A 14,460-nucleotide genomic window follows, 5' to 3' on the forward strand; every position below is an offset into this window, starting at 1 on the left:
CGTTTTAGATGCCTCCTCTTCCTATGTTAGAACCCAGTGACGCTTTTGCACTTGGCCTCTGAACGCAAGATAAAACACTTGAAATTTTTCTATGGAGAAATCACAGCTTCTTAGCAGTGGAAGAATAACCAGATGATGCAAATATAGATGTTTAAAACAACTTTTCTTATATGAAAATGGAAAAGAGAAAATATTCACACCTGGAAAACCATAACAATCTTTCACTTGAGCTTTATAGGACCTCAGTCAAATCATGACAATGTATAGTTCGTTTCTCAACTCACCAATTGATCCTAAAAATGCATTTTAAGTTCATAATAAACATTCATTTATAATGAACTTAAAATGCATGTTAAGCCATTTTGAGTGGATTCAAACTTATATGTTACAACAGAAGGGAAGCAAAGTTGGACCAAGTAAAATATCACCAAATCAAAAGAGCAGTTGACTCAATACTGTTTCCTGAGATTCAGAGTGCAGAGCTGGCAGTCTCCAACAGGAAGGGAACCTGAAATCTGAGAGTAACGTGGTTAAACACTTGGAACCATTTCTGAGGCCAAATGATCACAGAATCTGGTTTACCTTCTCTATGGTCTGCTTGAAGCAATTGGACGTGGTTTCCTTCACCATGTTGAAGAAGACCTGTCTGTCCTCCTTGTCAATCAGACGATCATAGAAGACCCGATAAACCTCATGGATCCAAAGCCGGATACATTTTTCTACATCCTAAAAATCCAGAGTTAATTATTCAAACGAGTGGAAGATGGTCCCTGAGGTGGTAGTTCTCAGTAGTAGCTAAGTCCTGGGGTTGATTTGAGGATTGAACTAGATAATGTTTATAAAATGCTTAGCACAATGCCTAGCATAGACTAAGTGCCTAATAAAAGTTAGCTATTACTGCTATTACTACATGTTCTATGTAGCCAAGGATATGCTGAATGATCTTGGTAGTAAAATGATAGTGGCTGACCTGCAGGTGTGTGTGAGGGCACAGCAGGACCCCTTGAATCACTCGTGAGAAGTCCCGCAGGTTAAAGACGTAATGTGACTTCGAGGGAGTTGGCAAGAAGTTCTCCACTGCATCTCTATAAATTGTCTTAGTAGCTTGGACCAGCATCTTTCCGTACCTTGGGAGGAAAGGGATGGCACAGTAGTCAAGGAGGGGCCAGAAACTGAGAACCCCCAGCCCAATATCCAGGAAGACAGAGGAACCTCTTACCTTAAAAACATCACATCAAACCCTTCCCCGAAGTGCCAGTCAACAATCGAACTGAAAATCTTGGTTAAAATATCATCCTCAAAGGCATTGATGGAAATGATATTCAGATGGCGAGTGAATCGTCCTGGGGAACACAACACACAAGTGAATCATCCTGGAAAACACATATTCTCACACTGTCTGTGACCCTAGGATGCACAAGAGGTGGCTTTGCCTTCTGCCTTCATGTTCTAGAGCTGTGCTGTGCAATATGGCAACCTCTAGCCACCTGCAGCAAATTTAAACTTAAATTAATTAATATTAAATAACATTAAAAATGCTCTTCCTTAGTCTCACCACACTTCAAGTGCTCAAGAGCCACATGTGGCTAGTGGCTACCGTATTGCTCAGTACAGATATAGAGCATCTCCATACTGCAGAAGTTCTACTGAGTGCTAGTTTAGTGCTCATTATTATATCATATCATGTTGTATTATATTACATTATTTTTTGAGATGGAGTTCCCCTCTGTTGCCCAGGCTGGAGTGCAGTGGTGCCATCTCAGTTCACTGCAACCTCTGCCTCCCGGGCTCAAGAGATTCTCCAGCCTCAGCCTCCAGAGTAGCTGAGACTACAGGCCTCCCAGAGTGCCGGGATTGCAGGCATGAGACACCGCGCCCGGCCTCGAGATTGTTTTTAAAAGATAAAGGCAATACATGATCATTGTAAAAGAGTCAAACAATTCAGGAATACTTTTGTTGAAAGTGAAAATCTCCTTTTGTGTCCGGAATTGGTGGGTTCTTAGTCTCACTGACTTCAAAAATGAAGCCGCGAACCCTCGTGGTGAGTGTTACAGCTCTTAACGTGGCGCGTCTAAAGTTTGTTCCTTCTGATGTTCGAATGCGTTCGGAGTTTTTTCCTTCTGGTGGGTTCGTCATCTCGCTGGCTCAGGAGTGAAGCTGCAGACCTTCGCGGTGAGTGTTACAGCTCTTAAGGCGGCACGTCTGGAGGTGTTCGTTCCTCCCGGTGGACTCGTGGTCTCGCTGGCTTCAAGAGTGAAGCTGCAGACTTTCGCGGGGAGTGTTACAGCTCATAAAAGCAGTGTGGACCCAACGAGTGAGCAGCAATAAGAGTTACTGCAAAGAGGGAAAGAACAAAACTCCCCCCAGCGCGGAAAGAGACCCGAGCGGGTTACCACTGCTGGCTCGGACAGCCTGCTTTTATTCTCTTATCTGGCCCCACCCACATCCTGCTGATTGGTAGAGCCGAGTGGTCTGTTTTGACAGGGTGCTGATTGGTGCATTTACAATCCCTGAGCTAGATACAAAGGTTCTCCTCGTCCCCATCAGGTTAGATACAGAGTATCTACACAAAGGTTCTCCAAGGCCCCACCAGAGCAGCTAGATACAGAGTGTTGATTGGTGCACTCACAAACCTTGAGCTAAACACAGGGTGCTGATTGGTGTGTTTACAATCCCTGAGCTAGACATAAAGGTTTTCCAAGGCCCCACCAGAGCAGCTAGATACAGTGTTGATTGGTGCACTCACAAACCTTCAGCTAAACACAGAGTGCTGATTGGTGTGTTTACAATCCCTGAGCTGGACATAAAGGTTCTCCAAGTCCCCACCAGACTCAGGAGCCCAGCTGGCTTCACCTAGTGGATCCCGCACGGGGGCTGCAGGTAGAGCTGCCTGCCAGTCTGGCGCCGTAGGCTCGCACTCCTCAGCCTTTGGGTGGTCGATGGGACTGGGCGCCGTGGAGCAGAGGGTGGTGCTCGTCGGGGAGGCTTGGGCCGCACAGAGCCCATGGAGTGGGTGGGAGGCTCAGGCATGGCGGGCTGCAGGTCCCGAGCCCTGCCCCGCGGGAAGGCAGTTAAGGCTCGGTGAGAAATCGAGCGCAGCGCCGGTGGGCTGGCACTGCTGGGGGACCCAGTACACCCTCCGCAGCCGCTGGCCGGGTGCTAAGTCCCTCCCTCATTGCCCGGGGCCAGCAGGGCTGGCCAGCTGCTCCGAGTGCGGGGCCCGCCAAGCCCACGCCCACCCGGAACTCCAGCTGGCCCGCAAGCGCCGCGCCCAGCCCCGGTTCCCGCTCGCGCCTCTCCCTCCACACCTCCCTGCAAGCTGAGGGAGTGGGCTCCGGCCTTGCCCAGCCCAGAAAGGGGCTCCCATAGTGCAGCGGTGGGCTGAAGGGCTCCTCAAGTGCCGCCAAAGTGGGAGCCCAGGCAGAGGAGGCGCCCAGAGTGAGCGAGGGCTGTGAGGACTTGCCAGCACGCTGTCACCTCTCACTTTCACTTACCTTATACGCGCCAAATCCATTCTCCCCTGCTAATTTGGTATCCTTATATCATCTATCTGTCTAATCTATCATCTTTCTGTGTATCTATAGATCTATGTATCTGTCTATAATTGTTAGATATCTGTATTTATTTATATAAATATATACCAGCTTTATTGATATCCCAATAATAACTCACATATTGTACCATTCACCCATTTAAAGTACAATTATGCAATGATTTTTAATATATTCAGGGTTGTGCAACCATTATCACAATTTTAGCACATTTTAATTGTGCTAAAAAGAAACCTTGTACCCATTAGCAGTCATTCCCCATTTTCCCATGGTTCGCAGCAACTAATAGTCTACTTTCTGTCTCTATAGGTTTGCCTGTATATCTTTAAAACATTTTTTTGTTACAGGTAAAAGATAGATACAGAAAACCACACAAAACAAATGTACAGTTTAGTGAATCATTATAAGGTTAACACTCTTAGCATCTACTGTCAAGATTAAGAAACAGAATTTTGCCAGCCAGGTGTGGTGGCTCACTCCTGTAATCCCAGCACTTTGGGAGGCCGAGGCGCGCAGATCACGAGGTCAAGAGATTGAGACCAGCCTGGCCAGCATGGTGAAACCCCATCTCTATTAAAAATGCAAAAATTAGCCAGGCGTGGTAGTGGGCACCTGTAGTCCCAACTACTCGGGAGGTTGAAGCAGGAGAATTGCTTGAACCCGGGAGGTGGAGGTTACAGTGAGCCGAGATTGTGCCACTGCACTCCTCCAGCCTGAGCGACAGAGCGAGACTCTGTCTCAAAACCAACAAACAAAAAACAAAACAAAACAAAAACAAAATAGAATTTTGCCAGCCCTCCACAAAAGCCTCTCGACAGAGCCCATCCTAAACTGTCTCCTTTTCTTCCTCCAAAAGTTATCACTCTTCTAAATTTTATAGTAATTGCTGTCTTGCATTTCTTTATGATTTTTACCATCCAAGTGTTTATTTGTAGACACCAGGGTTTAATTGTTTAATTCTGCCAGTTAAAACAACCATATGCCTTTTTTTTTTCTTTTCTGAGATGGAGCCTCACTCCCGTTGCACAGTCTAGAGTGCAGTGGCGCGATCTCGGCTCACAGCAACCTCCACCTCCCAGGTTCAAGTGATTCTCCTTCCTCAACCCCAAGTAGCTGGGATTACAGGCATGCACCACCATGACTGGCTAATTTTTGTATTTTTAGTAGAGATGGGGTTTTGCCATATTGGCCAGGCTGGTCTCAAACTCCTGACCTCAGGTGATTCACCCGCCTCGGCCTCCCAAAGTGCTAGGATTACAGACGTGAGCCTCTGCACCTGGCCTTATATGTATTTCTTAAGGCCTCTTTTTAATTTATAGTTTTTTCCCTCCATTCCTTTCTTACATGTCTTATCAGTTGAAGATCTGGGCTGTTTGACTTGTAGAGTTTTCACAGTCAGGATTTTGTTGATTACACACTTATGATGCAGTTTATCACGTTCCTCTGTCCTCTGTATTTCCTACAAATTTGTAGCTGGATCCAGAGACTTGTTGGGATTCAGATTCCATCCCTTTGGCCAGACCATAGGTGGTGGTGTGTTCTTTCATCGGAAAGTACTCAATAATGTTTCTCCTTTTGTAATGTTGGTAGCTACTGATGCTCAATGGCTACATCCATTAATTCACTGGGGTTTGCAAAATGGTAATATTCTGAGTCACTTCTTTTTCATCGATTAGTTGAAATATTTTCATGAGATACTTCCCCTCATCAACCACTATTTGGTTATACAGTGGTACATTTCATACAAGAAAGTCAGGGTGTCAGAGAATGCCTGATTCTTTCCCATTTACTTATCAGTTTCCAAGATAACGAGTTGGTTCCTTATCATTTTCTGTAGGTGACCAACTATTATTATTGTTATAGACTCATGGATTAAAATATATTTGGATAAATTTCAATCCATTGAAATCACTACCATTGTTGAAGCTTAAATTTTCTCATCTTTGGTGAGTGAAAGCCTCTTTATGTTGACAACCAAGTCCTTTTGATGTGAGTCTGGTAATCTTTGATAGCTTTCTCATTATCTGGTATATCAAGACTTTACAGACTTATTTCATATATTTCTTTTTTTCTTTTTCTTTTTTGAGATGGAGTCTTGCTCTGTCACCCAGGCTGGAGTGCAGTGGTGGGATCTCGGCTCACTGCAAGCTCCGCCTCCCGGGTTCACGCCATTCTCCCGCCTCAGCCTCCCCAGCAGCTGGGACTACAGGTGCACACCGCCAAGCCCGGCTAATTTTTTTGTATTTTTAGTAGAGACGGGGTTTCACCGTGTTAGCCAGGTCGATCTCCTGACCTCGTGATCCGCCTGCCTTGGCCTCCCAAAGTGCTGGGATTACAGGCGTGAGCCACCGCTCCCTGCCTATTTCATATATTTCTTACCCCAGCAGACATGCAATCAGCCATTTCTTTAAGATGTCTTGGTTTCTTTCAGCAGGAAATTGGATTTCAAGACTACAATCTGAGTAGTAGACATGTTCATTGTTAATAAAGTGGTCATTATTTCTTTAGATCTTTTCAGTGGACATTAAACATCAAGTTCAAATTTAGGACTATATAACTTTTGCCTAACTTCTTTTTTTTAGTTTTTGTTGTTGACTCATTCGTTGAGACAGAGTCTCACTTTGTTGCCCAGGCTGGAGCGTAGTGGTGTGGTCTCAGCTCACTGCAACCTTTACCACCCAGGTTCAAGCAATTCTCATGTTTCAGCCTCCTGAGTAGCTGGGACTACAGGCTTGCACCACCATGCCTGTCTAATTTTTGTATTTTTAGTAGAGGCAGGGTTTCACCATGTTGGCCAGGCTGGTCTCAAACTCCTGGCCTCAAGCGATCCACCCTCCTCGGCCTCCCAAAGTGCTGGGTTTACAGGTATGAGCCACTGCCCCCGGCCCTAACTTCCTATGTATTACATCTTGACCTCCTTTTTTCCACCCTGAGACTCTTGGTTCTCAAAAACTCAAGGGATAAGATAAATAGAAAATTCTACATTTTCAATTGTTCTATATCTACATCATCAAATAATATAGTCTTTACATAATATCACCTGTCCATTTAGTCTTAGTTCAACAAATAACCATATATTTAATGCTTACTACTAGTTATATCAGTCTCTCCATAGTCATTTTGATTACCTGAAATCCATTTTCTAGGAGATTCCTGAGAAATGGCTTAAAAAAATAATAGTCTCTGAGTTTGTGCATGTTGATAACAATTTTCCTTTAATACTTGAAGATTAATTTTTCTAGCTATAAAATCCTCAACTCTCATTTTATTTCCTTAAGTATCTTAAATGTGTTATTCCATTTTCTTCTGGTATTAATAAGCATTGCTACTGAAAACACTTAAAGTTGATCTAACTTTATTTCCCATATAAGTTGTGTGCTATTTTTGTCTAGATGCCCAAAAGTTTTTTCTTTTTTTAAATTTTTGAGACAGGGTCTTGCTCTGTCGCCCTGGTTGCAGTGCAGTGGTGTAATCATAGCTCACCGCAGCCTTGACCTCCCTGCCTCAAGCGATCCTCCCACCTTAGCCTCCTGAGTAGCTGGGACTACAGGCACATGCCACAACACCTGGCTAATTTATTTTTCTTGAAAGCCCACTCTTTTATGCTGTTTATTAGCGTATGCCTTGGTAGTGATCATTTTGAGTCAATATTCTTAGGTATACAATGTGCTGTTCCAGTATGTAATTCTCAAAATGGTTTTTTCTTGAGTATTTTATTGGATTATATATTTTGTATTATTTCTTCTATTTATTTTGATTTTCTTATTCAGATACTTCAGACACTTCATGTTGGATTTTCTTTGTAACTTCAATATTTGTCATTTTCTCTCAAATCCTTTTAATCCTTTTCTTCATTTCTTTTTTAAAAAATGGCCTGGTGCAGTGGCTCACGCCTGTAATCCCAGTACTTTGGGAGGCCGAGGTGGGTGGATCACCTGAGATCCAGAGTTTGAGACCAGCCTGGCTAACAGGATGAAACCCCGTCTCTACTAAAAATACAAAAAAAATTAGCCGGGCATTGTGGTGGGTGCCTGTAATCCCGGCTACTTAGGGAACTGAGGCAAGAGAATCACTTGAACCCGGAGGCGGAGGTTGCAGTGAGCTGAGATCACGCCATTGCACTCCAGCCTGGGCGACAAGAGCGAGACTCTGTCTCAAAATATAAATTAATTAATTAAATAAAAAATAAAAAGTTTTTATTGTGATAAAATATATATAACATAAAATTGGCCATTTTAACCATTTTTAAGTGTACGGTTCAGAGGCATCAAGCACATTCACGTTGTCGTGCAACCATCTCCACCATTCATCTACAGAACTTTCATCTTCCCAAACTAAAAATCATTCATTCATTCAACATTCACTCCTCAATCTCCCCTCCCTCCAGACTTTGACAACCACTTATTCTACTTTTTGTCTCTGTCAATTTGACTACTTTGAGTACCTCATATAAGTGGAACCATACAGTATTTGCCTTTTTGTGAATGGTTTATTTCACTTAATGATATGGTTTATTTCACTTAAAGACAATAACATCTTTAAGTTTCATCCATGTTGTAACATGTCTTTTTTTAAAAATATCCTCCTTTTATTATTATTTTTTCCTACAGCATTATTTGCCGTGTTTATTCTTTCTTGTGTTCCTCCTAGTTTTTGGTTTCATTTTTCTTCTCTTTTTTTTAGAGACAGGGTCTCACCCAGGTTGGAGTATTGTGGTGCGATCTTGGCTCACTGAAGCCTTGACCTCCCAAGGTTCAAGTGATCCTCCTGCCTCAGCCCCCTAAGTAGCTGGGACTACAGGTGCATGCCACCATACCCAGATAATTTTTTGTTGTTGTATTTTTTGTAGAGATGGCGTTTCGCCAAGTTGCCCAGGCTGGTCTCAAATTCCTGACCTCAAGTAATCCGCCCGCTTTGGCATCCCAAAGTGCTGGGATTACAGCCGTGAGCCAGAGCCCGGCCTTTTCTTTCTTTTTTTGAGACAGAGTCTCACCCAGGCTGGAGTGCAATGGTGCAATCTTGCCTCACTGCAACCTCTGCCTCCCAGGTTCAAGCAATTCTTGTGCTTCTGCCTCCCAGGTGCAAGCAATTCTTGTGCTTCAGCCTCCCGGGTAGCTGGGATAACAGGTGTGCATCATGCCCGGCTAATTTTTGTATTTTTAGTAGAGATGGGGTTTCGCCATCTTGGCCAGGCTGGTCTCGAACTCCTGGCCTCTTGAGATCTGCCCACTTTGGCCTCCCAAAGTGTTGAGATTATAGGCATGAGCCACTGCGCCCGGACTCTCTTGGTTTCTTGTATGTTCAAAAATATAGTGAGTTGCTTTCTGAAAATTTCCGCCTTTTTTCCCTCTCTCTCTTTTATTTGGACCTTCTCTTTCCTTTGTTTCTATTCATCTTAACCTTCTCCATTCTGATTCAGCTACCAGCAATTTCTCTTCAATATAGGGTCCTGCCTTGGAAGGGGACACCTGACTGGTCAGTTTCGAGAAATCACGGGGGCTAGCATCCCCTTCAGAGTTCACCATGGGCTCACTGCAGTCACTAGTTTCAGCAGGTGAAAACCCTGTAAACTTCAGCTTCTCCTCTCACATGGGCCAGCATACTTCGCAGTGCAAACCTGCTGACTAGCTTTTGGTTCTTCCTCTCAGGTCCATTCCCTCCCGCTGCGTTCTCCTGCACAGATGCAGATAATTGCAGGTCTTGCAGCTGTCAGTGGTTTGCTGTCACCCAATTTGTATTTTGGAATCTGTGGGGATACCTTGCAAACTAGCTTTGTTGTAAGTGTTGTTTATAGCTTTCTGGTTTTGCTACCTAGTTGCTCTGTTTTTAGGTGACGATTTGGGAAGATCTGAAAACTGTGCAGCCTTTGTGGCTGCCATTTCCCTGAAATTCTTTCCATAGTTTTTTATACATACATATGTTAAAAATTATATAGATAATATAATACATATATATGTAGCTAGCATGTGTATATACCATCTACACACACACATACTGATACGTGTAGATTTTTCTCTACATTAAATTATATGTTGTTGATCTGGAATTATTGGTAGCTATGTGAACTTAACCTTTTGATGATAGGGATAATAATAGTAGTTAAGGTTTATTAATGCCTGCTTTGGGTTACTCAACCCCAGACCTGTGTCAGCTGCCAAACCATGCTCTCAGCTACCATCCTTAACTTTTTTTTTGAGACAGAGTCTCATTCTGTTGCCCAGGCTGGAGTGCAGTGGTGCGATCTCGGCTCACTGCAACCTCTGCCTCTTGGGTTCAAGCGATTGTCCTGCCTCAGCCTCCCAAGTAGCTGGACTACAGGCACAAGCCACCAAGCCCAGCTAATTTTTTTATTTTTAGTAGAGATGGGGTTTTGCCATGTTGGCCAGGGTAGTCTCGAACTCCTGGCCTCAAGCGATCTACCCGCTTCGGCCTCCCAAAGTGCTGAGATTACAGGTATGAGCCACTGCGCCCGCTCGGTATGAAGATTCTTAACCAATAATGTATATCAGAATAGAAGTACAGATCTATAGGACTGGGTGGATCAAGTTGCACGTGAAGCAATATATCCACTGATTCATTTATTTGCTATTTTTATTGTTATTAATTTTGCTTAGGGCACTTTGGGTTAGGCATTCTGTCTCTGGCAACCTAAAGAATTATAACGAATACAATGGATGACGGTCATGCACCCCTAGTTGAGGCTTCTGGATGGAGCCTCCCTCCCGGAACACATGCTGGCCACACTGAACTCTCCTTTTCCTATGAGACTCTCTGTTTCTCTAGGGCCTAGCCAAACACTCCTCACATCTTCTTGCCATCATCCCCTTCTATTTCACACAATTTCTAACATGAAGCCTGTAGCCTACACATGCTTCTGCTCCATGCTCCTGCTACGTGGTTTGGCAGGACAGACTGTGGCACACCAACCCACCTTTCATAAAGGTGGCCCAGCTCTGCTGGGGATGGAGGGAAAGAGGAATGAGCTCTTCCCTTCACATACCAGTAATGTCATTCCTTCCTCCCCCGGGGGGCCCCATGGCTGTCACGAGCAGCATGTCCACGATGTCCAGCCTGGTTGTGTCTTTCTTGTCAAACCAGTAACCGTGGTCAATCCACTGCCTCAGGAGCTCGATGGGTGGCTGGGCCCCGTACACCTCTTTGGCTGGCATGTTGAGGTCATCTGGGGAAAGAAACCACAGACACAGCCATTGCAAGTTCATGGCATCTTCTGCTCTTACAGAGGTAACAGATGGCAATTCCCCTGTAGGGGCATCTGTTCCCAGGTTTCCATTCCCCATTCCAGTTAGGGCTTAGTCAATGGATGCCCTGACCAGATTGGAAGGGGTTTTCCTGAGTTCTGGGCTCTCCTGCCTCATTGAGATCTCTGTCCACTGTGACTATAAGGATGCATAGACTGACATTAACAAACTGGTTTGGCCAGGCATGGTGGCTCATGCCTATAATCCCAGCACTGTGGGAGGCCGAGGCAGGCAGATTGCTTGAGCTCAGGAGTTCGAGACCAGCCTGGGCAACAAGGCGAAACCCTGTCTCCATAAAAAAAAAAAAAAAAAAAATTAGGCATGGTGGCTTATGTCTGTGGTCCCATACTCAGGAGTCTAAGGTGAAAGGATTGTTTGAGCCTTGGAGGCAGAGGTTGCAGTGAGCCAAGATTGTGCCACTGCACTCCATCCAGCCTGGGCAACAGTGAGACCCTGCCTCAAAAAGAAAATAGAAAAGACAAGAAAAACAAAAAGAAAACAGGCATTTAATTTTTTCCCATTTCTGTCAAGCAAAATAGATTGTCTACTATGTGCTAGACATTTTGTTAATTCCTCCCCATATGATGGCAACAGTCAAGCTCCCAGCAAATAGAGTATTTAATTTGACCAGCAGGTAATAGTTGAACTTCAATGGGAGCAACAGATGATGAGACCCTAGGCCTTGAGCTGGAGTTTTTTGTTTGTTTGTTTTGTTTTTATTTTTGAGACAGAGTCTTGCTCTGTCACCCAGGCTGGAGTGCAGAGGTGTGATCTCAGCTCACTGCAACTTTGTCTCCTGGGTTCAAGTTGGTCCTTCTGCCTCAGCCTCCCAAGTAGCTGCTACTACAGGTGCGCACCACCATGCCCAGCTAATTTTTGTATTTTTAGTAGAGACGGGGTTTCACCATGTTGGCCTGGCTGGTCTCAAACTCCTGACCTCAGGTGATCCACCTGCCTCAGCCTCCCAAAATGCTGGGATTACAGGCGTGAGCCACCACACCCAGCCTGAGCTGGGGTTTTTGATGAGAAAACCAAAATGACAAGAATATATTAAGACTTCTGAAGGGCAGGGACTCATTTTCCCCAGTAGTATATTACTCAGTCCTGGCACATCAGAGGCACTCAATGAAATGGGGGCTCTTCGAGATCACGCCACTGCACTCCAGCCTGGGGGACAAAGCAAGACTCCGTCTCAAAAAAAAAAAAGGGGGGGGGGGCTCCTTTAGTTTTTCTTCAACAAACAATTGTTTGAATGCCCAGTTTGTGTAGGGTAACATTTTAGGAGCTTTAAATCATTATCTCATATAATCCGATAATAACTTTATAAGGAAGATAGTATTAACTCTATGTTAAAGATGAGGAACTGAGGGTCAGGGACATTAAGTCACAATATACCTAGGGTTAAAAAGTAAGCTTTGAAGTTGGGCATGGTGGTTCACGCCTGTAATCCCAACACTTTGGGAGGCCAAGGTGGGAAGATCACTTGAGGCCAGGAGTTCGACCGCCTGGGTAACAAAGCGAGACCCCCGTCTCTACAAAGAATGGAAAAATTAGCCAAGAGTGGTGGCATGTGCCTGTAGTCCCAGCTTCTTGGGAGGCTGAGGTAGTAGGATCACTTGGGCCCAGGAGTTGGAGGCTGCAGTGAGCTGTGATTGTGCCACTGCACTCCAGCCTGGGTAACAGAGTGAGACATTCTCTCTCTCAAAAAAGTAAGATTTGAAACCAGATCTATTTGGCTGCAAAGCTTACCCTGTTTTTGAATATACCATAAAAATAGGGAGGGAGAGCGAGATGGAGAAAAGGAGAAAAAGAGGAAAAGAAAAGGAATGTAAAATAAAAAAGGACCCCTGCCTCTGAGGAGCTGTTAGCTGGCAAGGATATGAACTCAGGCAATATTTCCTCTGAATACATGAGTTTTAAAGGCATATCATGAAATAATCCAGAAGTGTGGGGCATTACTATTGCTAGATGAGAATGCTATGTGTCAACAGTAAGATAGTGGAAAATATAATGTATTTGGCACCAAAAAGCCTGGGTTTGGGTCACAGCTCCAGAATGTTCTAGATATTTGATCCCAAACAGGAAATTTAACCTTCTGGAGCCTCAATGCACTGACTAGTAAAATGACAATGATGGTTAATAAGCTCACAGGGTTGTGGGGCTCAAGTGACCTAAGTGAGGAAACACTTCGTGAAATAGTTACAGTCCTGGGAAAATTCACTGTGCTTATTTCACAAATGTTTGTTTGGCAAGTATTAGGTTCCTCCATTTAGTGATAACACATTTATCTGACAGAAAATGGAATAAGGGGTTTATCACAAGGTGTATGTTGCTTTTGGAAATGCCAGTGGGCAAACAGCACAGTCCCCTTCTGAAATTACTACTTCCACTACAAGGAAGAAAGGAAGGAAGGAAGGAGAAAAGGAGGGAAGAAGGAAAGGAGGGAGGGAGGGAGGGAGGGAAGGAGGAAGGAGAAAAAGAAGAGGAGAGAATGAATACTAAGCTATATTAACTGGAAATATTTGATCTCCCAGGGAGAGTAAAGGTATGTACAGTGGCACCACAAGTGGAAGCTGTAGTTTGCTGCAGCTTATGGTGGAAGAATCTGGTTGTGTCCAGACCCAGCCCAATGCCTTACCCACAAACACCACTGCTTTCTTCCCTACTGGAGGCCCGAAAAGGCCCTTCCGTCGTCGATCCAGCTTGGACATGATGATATCCTGGGTCTGATTGGCTGAGGTTCTGGCAGAGAAATTGATGCAGTTGGGTAGGTACGTATTTTTGGGAAGGTGGAGAAGGAAGTTGTTGGTGATGGCTGATTTGCCAGTGCCTGTGGGACCCACGAACAGCGTTGGAATCTCATGGTCTAAGTAGGTTTTCAAGAAGAAGGACTGCCGGGCTGTCTCCATTGTGGGGATGATGAGTTCTGAGACCTGTACCACACAGACATGGGAGAGTCTCGGTTGTGGGCCCAGGAAGCTGGAGGTCTTGGCATTCAAGAGACCTGGGTTTACATTCTAGCTCCATCCCTTACTATCTTTATGACCTTAGGCGAGTCTTTAACCTCTCCATGGGCCTCAGTTTCTTCATCTGTGAAACGGGGATAATAATGGCACCTAATTCACAGAGCTGGCTTGAGGATTAAACAAGATCATGCATGTAAAGTTGGGCATTACTGTCTGTGTGTTGTAGATGAGAAGACTGGGTCGAGAGCCTTTCTGCAACCTGCTCAAGTAACACAGCAAGTAAGTGAAAATGCAGGGATTTGAATCCCAGCTTGTCTGATTCCAAAGTCTACAGTCTTCACTACTGAATGGTCATATTATAAACAGTTGTGGTAAGGATCAGTCCATAGCTGCTGTGCTCCTAGAGCATTGCTCTGAACCAACTTGTCTCCCTTGTCCCAGGCAAGGTCTACCTCCCCTATGCCATCATCACTGCCTGGCTCAGAGGGCTTAAGTGTGATCCTGAATCCCCATGATCTGTGCTTGTTTCTGATCTGTTTTTTACAACACTCACATTCTTGGTTCTAAGACCCACCCTTACTAATCCTGTGCCTTTTCCAATATGGGGATTGTATTAATACACACTCTTCCTGGTATTCAGGTCCCAGTTGGACTCTTAAGGCCGGGTCTCGGGCTCCTGGAATC

General features: G+C 44.6%; 1 protein-coding gene across 2 annotated transcripts in view; it reads right to left on the reverse strand.

Annotated features, from left to right (window-relative positions):
• The window catches only part of DNAH3 (dynein axonemal heavy chain 3), a 220,705-nt gene that overhangs the window by 54,230 nt on the left and 152,015 nt on the right, over nucleotides 1-14,460 (reverse strand). For both annotated transcript variants that reach the window (XM_055365425.2, XM_063700040.1), the window contains 5 exons: nucleotides 13,449-13,743; nucleotides 10,552-10,731; nucleotides 1,220-1,343; nucleotides 971-1,127; nucleotides 583-726 (listed from right to left, as the gene is read on the reverse strand). In XM_055365425.2, coding sequence (XP_055221400.2) covers nucleotides 583-726; nucleotides 971-1,127; nucleotides 1,220-1,343; nucleotides 10,552-10,731; nucleotides 13,449-13,743 — 900 coding nt within the window. The remainder of the gene's footprint in view (nucleotides 1-582; nucleotides 727-970; nucleotides 1,128-1,219; nucleotides 1,344-10,551; nucleotides 10,732-13,448; nucleotides 13,744-14,460) is intronic.

This window comes from Gorilla gorilla, chromosome 18, assembly GCF_029281585.2.
Source record: "Gorilla gorilla gorilla isolate KB3781 chromosome 18, NHGRI_mGorGor1-v2.1_pri, whole genome shotgun sequence".
Lineage (NCBI taxonomy): Eukaryota > Metazoa > Chordata > Mammalia > Primates > Hominidae > Gorilla > Gorilla gorilla.